The sequence below is a fragment of the Rhinoderma darwinii genome, chromosome 4 (genome assembly GCF_050947455.1).
Source record: "Rhinoderma darwinii isolate aRhiDar2 chromosome 4, aRhiDar2.hap1, whole genome shotgun sequence".
NCBI classification, from domain to species: Eukaryota; Metazoa; Chordata; class Amphibia; order Anura; family Rhinodermatidae; genus Rhinoderma; species Rhinoderma darwinii.
The window spans coordinates 367,442,893-367,457,983 of NC_134690.1; the positions used below are offsets into that span (position 1 = coordinate 367,442,893).

A 15,091-nucleotide genomic window follows, 5' to 3' on the forward strand; every position below is an offset into this window, starting at 1 on the left:
AGAACAAATATAGCCCAATTTAGTGCAACCCCTGCCGTATAGGTTTGTACGGCATAAAACTACAGCATGGCCCAAACAATAGTAAGGATATGCTGGGAAATGCTGTTCCACAAAAAAAATCATACCACTCATCATCTGCAGATTATACAGTGACTACAGTACTGATTAGAGGCAGAGTAAACATTTACATTAAGTGACTCACCGGTGACATCTCAGATTGTAGTTCTTATCTTCTTCCTCTGTTTCAGACCTCTATGATGGATTTCTCCCGGGCACGACCCATTTCTGCAGTTTTCCGCTCAAATGTCTTCAGCTTCTCACTTTTAAAACATTTCTGCACCTCTAAACGAAGTTAAAATTCTCAACCCCTCTAAATATAATAAAGCACCATACATTGCACCTCTAATTATAACAGCGCCATACACTGTGTCCCTGATTATAATAGTACCATACACTGTGTCACATACACACACACACCGTGCCCCGTGTAGACAGTGCCTCCATAGCCCCCTGTAGATAGTGACCCCCATAGAGCCTTTGTACATAGTGCCCTACATTTAAGCCCCTGTAGATAGTGCCCCACATACAGCCCTCTGTAGATAGTGCCCACATGGACTCCAGAGTTGCAAGGCAAAAGTGCTAACCACTGAGCCACCATGCTGCCCTACATATAGCTTCCCCTATAGATAGTACTTCACATATAGCCCAACTCTGTAGATAGTACCTCACATATAGCTCCCCCTGTATATAGTGTCCCACATATAGCCCACCCCCGCAGACAGTGCCCTACATATAGCTCCCCTGTAGATAGTGCTCTACATATAGCCCACCCCTGTATATAGTGTCCCACATATAGACCACGTCTAGAAAGTGCCCCACATCCCCACATATAGACCCCCCTGTATATAGTGCCCACATCCCCACATATAGACCCCCCTGTAGATAGTGCTCCACATATAGACCCCCCCTGTGTATAGTGGCCCACATCCTCACATATAGACGCACCTGTATATAGTGGCCCACATATAGACCCCCCCTTTATATGGTGGCCCACATCCCCACATATAGACCCCTCCTGCATATAGTGCCCCCGACCTGTATATAGTGCCCCCCTGTAGATAGAGCCCCGGCGGCAATGCAGATCTGCTCTCTTCTGAGCAGATCTGCTGGAGCTGAATGACGCAAGCGCGCATCGTTCAAAGGTGCGGATTGGCAGGGCAAGTCATTTTGCCCCCCCAATCAGCGTCATTGTAAGGCGCTGAAAGGTCGGGCATGGAATGTGCTCGGCTAGCCAGAACTGATGCATGTATTTGTACCTGCCTGCTATGGACGCAGGTACACTTACTGCAAGAGGGGGTGACTGTCGCTAGTACCGGGGCCCCCTCCGGTGCTAGCGGTGCCCCTGGGCATGAGAGGGCCTGTGTCGCCCGGCCCATAAATGTTAAAGGCTCGGCGGCGACGGCACCGTAGTAGCGTCGCTACCACTGTAGCAGCCATAACGGTTGCTAGCGGCGCCACCGGGCATATGGGGGGGCGTGTTGGCTGGCGGCACGGACCCCCTCAAGCCGCGGGCCCCGTAGCAGCCGCTACGGCTGCTACCGCAGTAGTTATGCCACTGGTTTTAGCTCAAATGAGCCTTTCTTAAGCAGAGCAACAGTGCAAATGAGCCAAGTATATATAGCTCACTAGCTCATTAACAGTGATTACAACACTTTAGACAATTATAACAAAGTGCATACAAATATATATGCTCATTTCAAGTATGACATATATAAATATGTGATTCAACATTTACACATAAATACATAGTATTTCATAAAATAAGTAAAGTGCACAAAAATCGTCAAAAAGTTTCATTAATTATTGATAAACCACAAGTGATGGTCAGGTTGAGAAAATGCCAAAGTTATAAATATTAACTCTATATTTCTATTAACACCCGCCCTTACTGCACATGTCCTTCTAAAACGCCCAATAGTTTTATTTTTTGGAAAGTTTGAAAGCTAAAGAGGGACCGCCATGGGTTCGAATGTGGCACCCATGTACGCCAACATATTCTATATGTTTCCCACCACTTAAGTCAAGTGCTAAAACAATATGTTTGTTATTTAGACAGGTTCCCAGGTACAATTAGAGGAACTTTTCTACTTCCTAAATGAGATGGATGCAGATATTAAATTCACTATGACAGTAGCTCTACAATTTCTAGACACATTGGTTTACAGGACAGGGGGTATGCTGGATACCAATTTGTACATTAAGCCCACAGATCGCAACAACTTGATGCGATTTAATAGTCATCACCCGAGACGCATGATAGAATAACTTTCTTTTAGCCAGATGTTGAGGATAAAACATTGTTCAGGACCTACATCGACTGTGTAAGGATGGAGGAGATGAACAATAAATTTAAACAAAGAATATATTGATCAACATAATTAATGAGGCCGAGAAATAAAATGGAGGGTATCTCTAGATAGGAATTGTTGTCTACAGAGAATGGGAGGGGGAAGGAGTATGGTGCGAGATCACGGGCGGAGCCCGCTCCATATACTGCGGGTGAGCCTGATCCAACAGCCGGAATCAGTGATAAATCCGATCCCAGACGCTTAACCACTTAGATTACACAGTCAATATCGGCCGTTGCATTTAAGCGGTTAAGACAGTGGGTAGCGCCCCCCTCATTATCTCATCGCCCCCTCCCCGCGATGCAATCACAGTGTGCCAATACCTTGTCATTGCAGCCAGGGGCATACTGAAGGCCCCCAGGTCTGCCATTTTATTCCTCCTATAAAGTACAATTCACTGCAATACATAAGTATGTTTAAATCCCCAAAAAATTATCAAAATAAGTTTAAAGGGGTTGTCGACTACTGAACAACGGATGACCTATCCACCGGATAGGTCATCAGTACATGATCTGTGGGGGTCCGACACCAAGACCCCGCAGCATTAAGCCGCTCTGGCTGCCTCCGAGCACCGGACGTTCATGCTGGAAGCAGTTGGCTCCAGCCACTGAATAGCGGCAAGCTGCCGTTCTGCAGCTCTACTCCTATTCAAGCGAATAAGAGCAGAGCTGCAGTTCGGCAGCACGGCCGATATGCTATGTACGAAACCAACTGCTTCCGGCTCCATATACAGTGAAGGAAATAAGTATTTGATCCCTTGCTGATTTTGTAAGTTTGCCCACTGTCAAAGACATGAACAGTCTAGAATTTTTAGGCTAGGTTAATTTTACCAGTGAGAGATAGATTATAGAAAGAAAAAAAAAAAAGAAAATCACATAGTCAAAATTATATATATTTATTTGCATTGTGCACAGAGAAATAAGTATTTGATCCCCTACCAACCATTAAGAGTTCAGCCTCCTCCAGACCAGTTACACGCTCCAAATCAACTTGGTGCCTGCATTAAAGACCGCTGTCTTAAATGGTCACCTTAATAAAAGACTCCTGTCCACAGACTCCATTAATCAGTCTGACTCTAACCTCTACAATATGGGCAAGACCAAAGAGCTTTCTAAGGATGTCAGGGACAAGATCATAGACCTGCACAAGGCTGGAATGGGCTACAAAACCATAAGTAAGACGCTGGGTGAGAAGGAGACAACTGTTGGTGCAATAGTAAGAAAATGGAAGACATACAAAATGACTGTAAATCGACATCGATCTGGGGCTCCATGCAAAATCTCACCTCGTGGGGTATCCTTGATCCTGAGGAAGGTGAGAGCACAGCTGAAAACTACACGGGGGGAACTTGTTAATGATCTCAAGGCAGCTGGGACCACAGTCACCAAGAAAACCATTGGTAACACATTACACCGTAATGGATTAAAATCCTGCAGTGCCCGCAAGGTCCCCCTGCTCAAGAAGGCACATGTACAGGCCCGTCTGAAGTTTGCAAATGAACATCTGGATGATTCTGAGAGTGATTGGGAGAAGGTGCTGTGGTCAGGTGAGACTAAAATTGAGCTCTTTGGCATTAACTCAACTCGCCGTGTTTGGAGGAAGAGAAATGCTGCCTATGACCCAAAGAACACCGTCCCCACTGTCAAGCATGGAGATGGAAACATTATGTTTTGGACGTGTTTCTCTGCTAAGGGCACAGGACTACTTCACCGCATCAATGGGAGAATGGATGGAGCCATGTACCGTCAAATCCTGAGTGACAACCTCCTTCCCTCCACCAGGACATTAAAAATGTCTCGTGGCTGGGTCTTCCAGCACGACAATGACACAAAACATACAGCCAAGGCAACAAAGGAGTGGCTCAAAAAGAAGCACATTAAGGTCATGGAGTGGCCTAGCCAGTCTCCAGACCTTAATCCCATCGAAAACTTATGGAGGGAGCTGAAGATCCGAGTTGCCAAGCGACAGCCTCGCAATCTTAATGATTTACAGATGATCTGCAAAGAGGAGTGGGCCAAAATTCCATCTAACATGTGTGCAAACCTCATCATCAACTACAAAAAACGTCTGACTGCTGTGCTTGCCAACAAGGGTTTTGCCACCAAGTATTAAGTCTTGTTTGCCAAAGGGATCAAATACTTATTTCTCTGTGCACAATGCAAATAAATATATATAATTTTGACTATGTGATTTTCTTTTTTTTTTATATATAATCTATCTCTAACTGGTAAAATTAACCTAGCCTAAAAATTCTAGACTGTTCACGTCTTTGACAGTGGGCAAACTTACAAAATCAGCAAAGGATCAAATACTTATTTCCTTCACTGTATAGCATAATGGGTCATAATATCCGGTGCCCGGAGATAGCCGGAGTGGCTTAACAGTGCGGGATCCAGATGTCGGACCCGCTCCGATGATACACTGATGACCTATCCAGTGGAAAGGTCATCAGCTGTTCAGTAGTGGACAACCCCTTCAATAAAGTTTTAAACAATATACAAAAAAATCTTACAAATAAAAAGAACATTTTTAATTTTTCTGTAAAAGAACGTAAAAAAAAAAAAAAAAAAAATTTGTGTTGCTGCATTCGTAACTGTTTGAACTATTACACTATAACAATATTTATCCCACCGATGAACACCGCAAAAAATAAACCAAAGAAAACCGGCCAGGATTGCAGTTTTTTAGTGACCTTGTCTCCCCAAAAATTTAACTAGAAGTGTTAGGGGGGATTCACACGAGCGTGTATTCGGTCCGTGCGGGCCGCGTGGTTTTCACGCGGCATGCATGGACCAATACAAGTCTATGGGGCAGTACAGACAGTCCGTACTTTTTGCGCAGCGTTTGTCTGCTGCGCAAAAAGCGCGACAGGTTCAATAACTGCGTATTTCGCGCATCACGCACCCATTGAAGTCAATGGGTGCGTGAAAACCACGCAGGTTGCACGGAAGCACTTCCCTGCGAACCGACTGAAACAGCGCACCAGCTGTCAAAAGGATGAATGTAAACAGAAAAGCACCACGTGCTTTTCTGTTTCCGAACATCCAAACGGAGTGTCTTTGTGATGAGCGAAGCCGGACAAGCGAACCGAACTTCACCGGGTTCGGCCGAACTCGTTTTGGCCAAACCCGGCAAAAAAATTATCGGTACGCTACGTCAGGAGATAGTCACTGTCCATGGTGCTGAAAGAGTTAAACTGTTTCAGCACCATGGACAGTGACTTCCGATCCCAATATACATGAACCTGTAGAAAAAAAAACTAAGTTCTGACTTACCGATAACTCCCGGGGTCTTCCTCCAGTCTGACCTCCCGGGATGACAATTCAGTCCAAGTGACAGCTCCAGCCAATCACAGGCCAAGCACAGGCTGCAGCGGTCACATGGACTGGCGCGTCATCCAGGGAGGTGGGGCCCGATGTCGAGAGGCGCGTCACCAAGGACGCGTCACCAAGGCAACGGCCGGGAAGTTCTCGGTAAGTACGAACTTTTTCTTTTTTTTCAACAGGTTTTTCGATATTGTGTTCGGCATTCACTGTCGAGGATGCTGAAAGAGCTAGCTCTTTCAGCACCTTGGACAGTGACGGGCGTTGACTAGCCTCATCTCTATCGAAAATCACGCATCAGACACGGATGACACACGCAGTCAAATGGTTTTTGCGCACGCAAAACGCAGCGTTGTTTGCGCGCGCAAAAACGCAACGTTCGTCTGTATCTGCCCTTAAAAAAGTTGCATGCAACCCAAAATTGTAACAATTAAAATGAAAGATTTCACCGCAAAAAAACAAGCCCTCACACAGCTCCATCGACGAACAAATAAAAACAATTTTTTTAATTTTGTAAAAGTAGTACAAACAAAAATCAATATAAACCTTATATCGCCCTTATCATACTGACCCGCAGAGTAAAGTTAAATAAAAAACAATGGTGGACTTGCTGTTGTTTTCCTATTTCCTTATAAAATAAAAAAATAATTTTCAATTTTGTTATTCAGTAAACTTGTCCTGCAAAAGACAAGCCCTGTATGATTATACTGACAGAAAAATAAAAAAGCTATGGGTCTTAGAAGGTGGGGAGAAAAAATAAAAATTGGCTGGACCTTAAGGGGTTGAAGGAGTCAGTTCTGATGACAGATTTCCTTGAAATTTTAAAATTTGCTCTACCGCTATACTCCAGGGGGGCTGCCCAAAAGTTTAGTGTTATAGAGGGGTCCACTCTCCCTAAGCATCCATGTTACTTTCTGTCTTTGTAATCCTGTGACTTTTGGTCAGAGTAAAGTTTTGAATTACTCCCAGCAGAGGAAAATAATTAAAATAAACACTAAACATGCAAAAGGCTAGAAAAAATAAAAAAAAATATCCCAGCATTTTAATCTCTTTTCCTTTGATCCTATTTTATCTCATATTGCAACGAATACTAATTAATTTTTATATAGAGAAGTGTTCCAGGAGATCAGACATTTGCCCCCTCCTCCTCATTATCCTGCGTCTAATTGTAAGTCAACTGGTGGCAGCAGGATCAATAAGCCCTGCCCTCTTTGCTAAGCCCCACCCCTCAGTAGTTCACTAGCTTAAACTGGAACAAATCAGAAGGCAATTAATCCCTGTGTTCTCTCCAAGATTGTTTTAAGGTCATGCAGAAGAACCTGCAGACTGGTAAACAGTGTGGGGGCGAGTTTTTATTGGTTTACCTTAAAACATTTGTCTCTTTTTTTTTTTTTACTAGTGATATGTAGATAGACTGTGGATAGGTGATATATTTTCTTAGTTGGAATACCCCTTAAATAGAGGGGGGTCCACTGTTTAGGATCCTCACCTCTTGGCCAGGGAGAGATTATCTAATCTAATAGTACACCTGATATAGGTCAACTTTGAAATTTACTTTAACCCCTTCCGTATATATACAGCACTGTCAGGAAAGGGTTCCCGCGAAGTGCAGTACATTTACGTCATGGTGATAGTGTGGGCTCAGAAGCAGTTTATAACGACATATGGGATATTACCATACTCTGGATACATTGCTTTACAAATGGGGTGCTTTTTCTTCTTTATTCCTTGGGAAAATTAAAAATGTTGATTTAGAACGACATCTTATTGGGGAAAAATTGTATTTTTAGTTTTCACGGCTTAATTCTAATTAATTCAGCAATAAAACCTTTGGGGTGAAAATTCTCACTATACCCCTAGATAATTCCTCAAATGGAGTTACTTTTGGGGTGTTTCCACTGTACTAGTACTACAGGGGCTTTGCAAATGTGACATGGCGCCCACAAAACCATTCCAAAAGCCAAATGGCGCTCCTTCCGCTCTGAGACTTGCCAATCATGTGAAGGTGTTATTGAGCACAGGAGTGGAGGAGAGGTAACTGACTGAGAGCTACGTAATGGTAAGAGCAGAGTTCACAGCAGCACAGAATATTTCAGGAGAGGTGCGTGCAGATGTTGAGGAGTGTATGATGCTGACTGGTCACGGATTGGTCAGTGCCATACACATAAACACGCCCAGTTAAAAACACAATACACGCCCAGTTGGACATAACGAAAAAAAAAACGCCCAGTTGTCCATTTCAAAGCTCATTTGCATAAATATAAAATTGCTCATAACTTGGCCAAAAATTAACGTTTTTTTTAAAAACAAAACGTTGCTGTTATCTGCATTGCAGCGCCGATCACATGCAATAGGAGATAGGGGTTTGAGAATCTGGTGACAGAGCCTCTTTAAATAAGCAGATTACCATATATCTGTATCTATTTATATAAATGTCTATAAAGAAAAACAAAACTCCAACTGTTATAAATATTTATTCAGAAGTTAATCAGCACAGAATGCTGAACTTGAAAACAACATGAGGATAAAAGGTGAAGATAAAACCGTCAGGAGCATAAGGCCTCATTCACACGGCAGGGTTTCCCGGCCGGGTGCCGGCCGTTCATAAATCGGCCGGCACCCGGCTGCATTAGGAATGATAGACCCCTAATGGGGCTATTCACACGACCGATTTTTTGACGGCCGGGAAATCCGGCCGTCAAAAAATAGGACATGCTCTATCTTTGCCCGGGCACCCGGCCGCCCGGCTCCCATAGAAGTCTATGGGGCCGGGTAATACACGGCCATCACCGGAATGTGTTCCGAGTGATGGCCGGGTTTCCCGTGGCTTGCGCTCTATCTCCTCCTCCTCACAGCGCAGAGTGCATGTGAGGAGGAGGAGTTGATGCCATTCTGACGAATGGCATCGCTGTACACTGTGTTGCAGGGCCGGGGTGTACAGCAGGTGGAGGGAGCGCTGCGCTGGCTCCCTTCCCCTGCTTGTTAAAAGCACCCTGGCTCGGCGACACCTTCGATGGCGCCGCTAGTAGCAGCAGCTGCTGCTGCGGCTGCTACTACTGTAGCGACGCCACTATAGCAGAGCGGGGAGGTATCTCCCCACTCTGCTATGTGCTAGCTGCACTTTAGCTCCTTGAAGGAGCGGAATCCCCGTGTTTTCGGGGATTCCGCTCCTGGACAGAGCGCTTGATGTCTCTGTCCATATCTGGGCAGTGACATCAGGGGAAACTCCTGAAGCGGAATCCCCGAACACATGGAGATTCCCCTTCAGGAGCTGCCGCTGATGTCACTGTCCGGATCTGCCCGGCCCGGATGCATAACTTTATGCAAACCGGCCGGGCAAAATGGCCGATTTTACCGGCCGACACTCGGGCTCGGGAACGACCCGGTCGTGTGAATCCCGCCTTAGGCTATGTTCACAGGGAGTATATTGGGGGAGGAATATCTGCCTCAAAATTCAGTTTGGAACTTTGAGGCAGATATTCCTCTCCCTGCACGTCGATTTTCGCTGCGATTATCGCGCCGTTTTTCGCCCGCGGCCATTCAGCGCCGCGGGCATAAAACAGCGAGAAATACGCTTTCTCCTGCCTCCCATTGAAGTCAATGGGAGGTCAGAGGCGGAAGCGCCCGAAGATAGGGCATGTCGCTTCTTTTTCCCGCGAGGCAGTTTTACTGCTCGCGGGAAAAAGACGCCGACGCCTCCCATTGAAATCAATGGGAGGCGTTCTCGGGCCGTTTTTGCCGAGTTTTGCGACGCGGTTTCCGCGTCAAAAAACTCGGCAAAATACCCCGTGTGAACATAGCCTAAGGCTGCATGAACACGTTGCGTATTTTAATGCGGGAAAATACGCAGCAAAACCGCAAGAAATTCGCAGGAAAAAAAACGCACCTGAAGGTGCATTTTTTTAATACGTTTTTCGGTTCAGGTTTTACGTTTTGAAACGTAAATCGCAGCGTTCTCATGCTGCGGGTTTTGGTGCTTATTTCTGTAGAACTACAGGGATAGAATTTGCCAGTGGAATTGCGATATAAATTGACATGCTGCAGTTTCGAAAATATGCACCGCGGGTCAATTTATGTCTTGAAAAATACCGCAGCGTGGACAGGAGATCACCTGGAATCTCATTGACTATGCTAGTACTGTGTTACGCTGCCGATATTCCGCATGCAAGTACGCGTGGAAAAACCGTACGTAATACGCAGTGTGTACATTGACCCTTAAGGGTCAGTTCACAGTTTTTTGGCGCAGATTTTGACACGGAAACTGCATCTGAATCAGAGCCAAAAAACGTCCGAAATCGTCCCCCATTGATTTTAATGGGAGGCAGAGGTGTTTTTATCCCCAGGTGGCTTTTGGCTGCTCATGGGGGAAAAAAAGCGGCATGTCCTTTCTTGCCACGGTTTCCGCCTCTGACCTCCCATTAAAATCAATGGGAGCAGAAAAAAAACCTGATTTATTCTGCCTGCGAAAAACTCAGTGTGAACAGGGGTTTCAACCCCAAAACCACCACCAACCTAATATTCAGGAAGGGAATAGGTTGACAATGACGTCCTTGTATATTCTGGCGGATAAGCAGTGCACTATATGCAAATGACCTGTAAAGAGTCATAGGGGTGGTGCCGCTCCTCTGAAGAGTCATGCTGGCCGGTTCCCTTCCTGGCTTGATTGGGGTCACACTTGAAGATACATCATTACAAGTCAGCTATGACGGATCTGGTGCATGTAGTGAAGCAGAGCCCAGTACTACTGACATTACATTCTCAGCACCATATTGCTTGCAAAAATTTCTTAAGATTTCATTTGAAGAGGGACACTTTGTTTTGTGGGGAAGGTGATAAATCATCTACAGGGGACAGGAAGCATTTGAAGAATGAGTGACTAAAGCAGACACCGCAGGATGAGAGATCTCCAGAAAAAAAACCTCATGGCAAACTATGGCCTTCACTAGTTTCCCTTTAACCCCATGACAGATATGACATACAGGCAGCAGTAGTCACACATCCTCCCACACCAAGTGCAAACAGTGGTGTTGTCTATAGCAACCAATCACAATACAGCCCCTGGCCACTATGAAAAATGAAAGCAAAAACCTGATTGGTTGCTAAGGGCATCTCAACAAAATTATATATATATATATATATATATATATATATATATATAAACATCTCCCATGTCTTGTGCGCTTTCACCTCCGCTAATACGTGCGGGTAATACACCTGTCGGACACCACGTCTGAAATACGCGGCGCACACCTGCGCGTCCTCTCTCCAGTCCTGAGGTCCAGCTTACACGTTCCCCGTGTCACACACTCACACAGTTCCGTGTCTCCGCCCACAAACACGCCGAGCACATGCGCACTCTCCACAGCGCTCTCTCGGCTCTCCCATCAGTGACTGGCCCTATCTCCCGGCCTATAGGAGAGTGCAGAGAGTGGCCAGGGGGCGGTCGTGCGGGGCGTGCAGGGGGTTGTAAGGGGCGTGACCCGCTAGTGTCAGAGCCGGGGAGAATCTCCTGCATATACATAGCTGTGGTGTCTTTCTGCGTCCTGTCACCTATAGGTATAAGGGAAGGAAATATAAAGAGGGTCCTGTTAGTGCCCCCTCTACTCTCAGCTTTCCACTCCTCTATTGTGTCACACACACTATTTCCTGTGAGCCTGGGGAACTCGCAGCTAAAATCCAACACCCAGCAGCAGCAGCACAGCAGCAGAAGCAGCAGCAGCAGCATGTACCCCAGCAGCAGCAGCAGCAGCAGCAGCAGCAAGAAGAAAAGGATATGGAGAGAAGAGAAAGGTAGCTACCAGCTTCTTGTTCCTAGTCACATTGCCTGGTTCATAATGATGGAGACATGCCCCCCCCCCCATCTCTGTGTCAGCTCCATCCCTCACTACCATTGTGCCTGCTCTGCAGCTGTGGACAGGGCTCTGTATATTGATATGGCTGCAAATCCTAAGTACAATGATGGAGTGGTCCCCTGCAGAGCTGACACTTCTTATTGCTGGGCATAAGGAGAACCTATCTACACTGAGGGGTGGTGTTGCTTCTTGCCCTTGTCTTTGGTTAGGACTGGATCGTGACTTTGGACACATTTGCGGCCCAAGGTGTCTGTCTCTGAGGCGTCCGTCACCATGACTGGAACTTTTGTGAGGCATTTGGTTTAACTTGTACTCTGTGGAGGTCGGTGGAAATCCACAGGAGAAAAACATTTACTTGCACTTTTAGGGAATGTTCAAACTAGCTGGATTCTCCACAACTAATTTCTTTGTGGAAAATCCGCAGCAAAATAGAATAGCAGCAAAGTGGATGAGATTTGAACAAATCTCCACACGCTGAGGAATAAAAATCGTACCAGAAACTGTTCATAATTTGACCTGCGGTGCGTTTTTGTTAATCTGCCGCAGGTCCGTCTATGCTGTGGAATTGCTGCACTTTTGTTGTGGGTTTTCCCCATTGAGTTCAATGGGAGGTAAAAGCTGCAACAAATAGCAAATGTTGTGATGTTTGTGGCAAAACAGCTACGATTCCACAGCAAAAATCTGAAAAAAAAAACCAAACACTTTTTTTTTGGTGGGGGGGGGGTTATTTTTAATGGCAAAGTCTATACGTACCTTCCAGGCTTTGCCGTAGCAACGCGTTTCTCTGCTTTCCGTGCAGCCCGGCATCCTGGGATGACTTTTCTTCCCATGTGACTGCTGCAGCCAATGACAGGCTATATCGGTCACATGGGCTGCAGCATTATCAGAGGAGACCGGGCTGCACGGAGAACAGAGGGAGACGTCACTATGGCAACGTGAGTGTGGTAAGTATTGTCTTTTTTTTTTCCCAAGTCTTCTCTGCAGTGAAAAATTCAGCCGAAAATCTGCACCAAAACTGGAGTGTATCCGACCTGTGCATACTCTAAGGCCCCATGCACACGACAGCAAAAAACCTCCGTTTTTGCGGCCCGCAATTGCAGTCCTCAAAAACGGAGCCATTCACTTTCATTGAACGCAGACACCTTTCCGTAGCACTACGGAAGGGTGTCAGTGCCGTGGAAATGTTCCGGGAATTATGGAACATGTCCGTTCTTTCGCATTTTGCGGGCCGTGAAACCCATACTTTGTATGGGAGCACGGCCCGAAAATGCGGCTGTCAGTCAGCGGCCGGCCGTGCCCGCAATCGCGGGTCGTGATTGCGGGCACGGTCGTGTGCATGGGGCCTAAGGCTGGGTTCACACTACCTATTTTCAGACGTAATGGAGGCGTTTTACGCCTAGAATTACATCTGAAAAAACGGCTCCAATACGTCGGCAAACATCTGCCCATTACTTTCAATGGGCTTTACGATGTTCTGTGCCGACGGTCTGTCATTTTACGCGTCGCTGTCAAAAGACGGCGCGTAAAATTACAGCCTCGTCAAAAGAAGTGCAGGACACTTCTTGGGACATAATTGGAGCCGTTCTTCATTGACTCCAATGAAGAACAGCTCCAAATTATGTCCGTAAAAGACGTCCCGCAAAACGCGAGTACATGCAATTACGTCTGAAATTCAGGAGCTGTTTCCTCCTGAAAACCGCTCTGTAACTTCAGACGTAATTGCAGTTATCGTGTGCACATACCCTAATAGGTCAAAAGGAAAGTTGTATGGCTTTCTTCCACGTGCCATAGGTTGTCCTTGAACACGGTCTAGTAGTTGGTGCAGTGTGTGTCTGGCGGACTGACACTGAACAATAAGCTGCCCACATATTTGCCTGCTGTGAAATATTAGGTTATATCTTTTTGCCCTCCCGTTACTTTTTTTTTTCTCATTATCATCGGGTGTTCTTGCCGTAACATTGAAACGGGGCAAGTATCAATCCTGTCTCTCCTATGAATTGAAGCTTTTGTTGTTGAACATTGTGCTGTATGCCATGTGGCACAGAACAGCACGTGGCATAATCTCTTGTGTGAGGCATTGCCATCACCACCAGATTCCTCACTGTGCAGACAACAGCCCCTCTAACTACAGAAAATAGAACGGTTGAAGTAAAGGCGTCCCTGAATATATTCATTCACAAATATAAAGCACTTCACCAGTACAAATGTTTCAAGTCGCTTTACATTGAGGGCCACATATCCATACACGTCTCAGTGGGTGTTCGTGCGCATATCTAAAGGGGTAAATCTGCAGATATTGCTCACAAAAGATCGATGGGGGGGGTATATGGGGTGCAGAGGTGGCAGTTGCAACTGGGCCCTGGTACGTGCCCCTCTTTTATATAAGAAGACACCTCTATTATAAATGGTAGGTGGGGGGGGGGGTGCTCTTTTGCATTGGGGCTCAGGAGAAGTTATGCCTCTAATGTACGTGAAATCCACTACCAAAGAGTAATACAAGACTTGTTCTCAGACTGAAGTTTTAATGATTATCAGTAAATCTCTGGTGTGAGCAGGAGGACTGCACTTGTGAGTTGTTCATCAGCAGTTTTTAAGGCTGAATTCACACGTTCTTTTGCAGATTTTGATGCAGATCTCATCCTTTTACATGGCAAAGTGTCAAATCTGAGATGTGTGAACTCTGCCTAATGTGTGGAGCATGAGGCAGAAATCATTGTCTGAACACAAATAGGGCAATAAGCACCCCGTTTTTCCTTTTGTCCTCTACATCACCCCCCCCCCCAACTCCCCCCACCACATTTGCAAATGTAATGTGGACATGTGTAGAAGGCCTCATGCACATGACTGTTGCCATTGATCGGGTCGCAGACAAATTAAATTATCCTATTGTCCATATTTGTGTCTGTAATGCTCCCGCAACCATTCCATATGTCCGTATCTTACGGCCGTGTTTCTGTGTGTCAATCCGTATTTCACGGTCACCACCCATATGAAGGTCACGTGATCGGATTTCCCAAGCATTTCCTAGCAACATATCCGCAAGATGCGGCTTCCGTGTGCTGTTCGTTATTTTTGCGGACCCATAGACTTGAATGGTGGCACAGGCCAGCAAAAACAGACAGGGATTGGAAATGTTCTATAATTGCAGAACAGATCAGCAGATCTGCAAGAAACACTGATGTGTGCATGGCGCCTTGGGTATTAGTGGGTCAGTGTGCTATTCTCAAAAAATGCGGCTAGTAAACTAAAAAAACAAAAAAAAACAAAAAACTCGGTAGTGTATATGAGCCATTAACTTACCTGTTGCTGCATTTCACAGAACTGCACTCTGGACCGCTGTGGGATCGTGTGATCTTCATTCTGACTCCCTGTATCCTACTGCGTCTGCTGTAGGGATTAGAGGTCTTGCTCTCAATGAGAGTCTCGATGTGAGTCTCATAGACTTGCATTGAGAGACTGACATCCAGGTTACTACAGTAGACGCTGTAGGATTTGGGTTGTCAGAGTA

The 15,091-nt window shown here is 45.8% G+C and overlaps 1 protein-coding gene and 1 long non-coding RNA gene across 2 annotated transcripts in view; one reads left to right on the forward strand and one right to left on the reverse strand.

The window, feature by feature from the left end:
• LOC142761351 (uncharacterized) overlaps positions 1-11,045 on the reverse strand; it is an 80,964-nt gene extending 69,919 nt beyond the window's left edge. The window contains exon 1 of the long non-coding RNA XR_012883616.1: positions 10,919-11,045. This is a non-coding gene — a long non-coding RNA (uncharacterized LOC142761351). The remainder of the gene's footprint in view (positions 1-10,918) is intronic.
• Positions 11,046-11,067: 22 nt separating this feature from the next.
• Positions 11,068-15,091, forward strand: part of MACROD2 (mono-ADP ribosylhydrolase 2) — a 1,597,693-nt gene continuing 1,593,669 nt past the window's right edge. Inside the window, exon 1 of the mRNA XM_075864535.1 lies at positions 11,068-11,521. Within this exon, the coding sequence (XP_075720650.1) occupies positions 11,080-11,521 (442 nt within the window). The 5' untranslated portion in view covers positions 11,068-11,079. The remainder of the gene's footprint in view (positions 11,522-15,091) is intronic.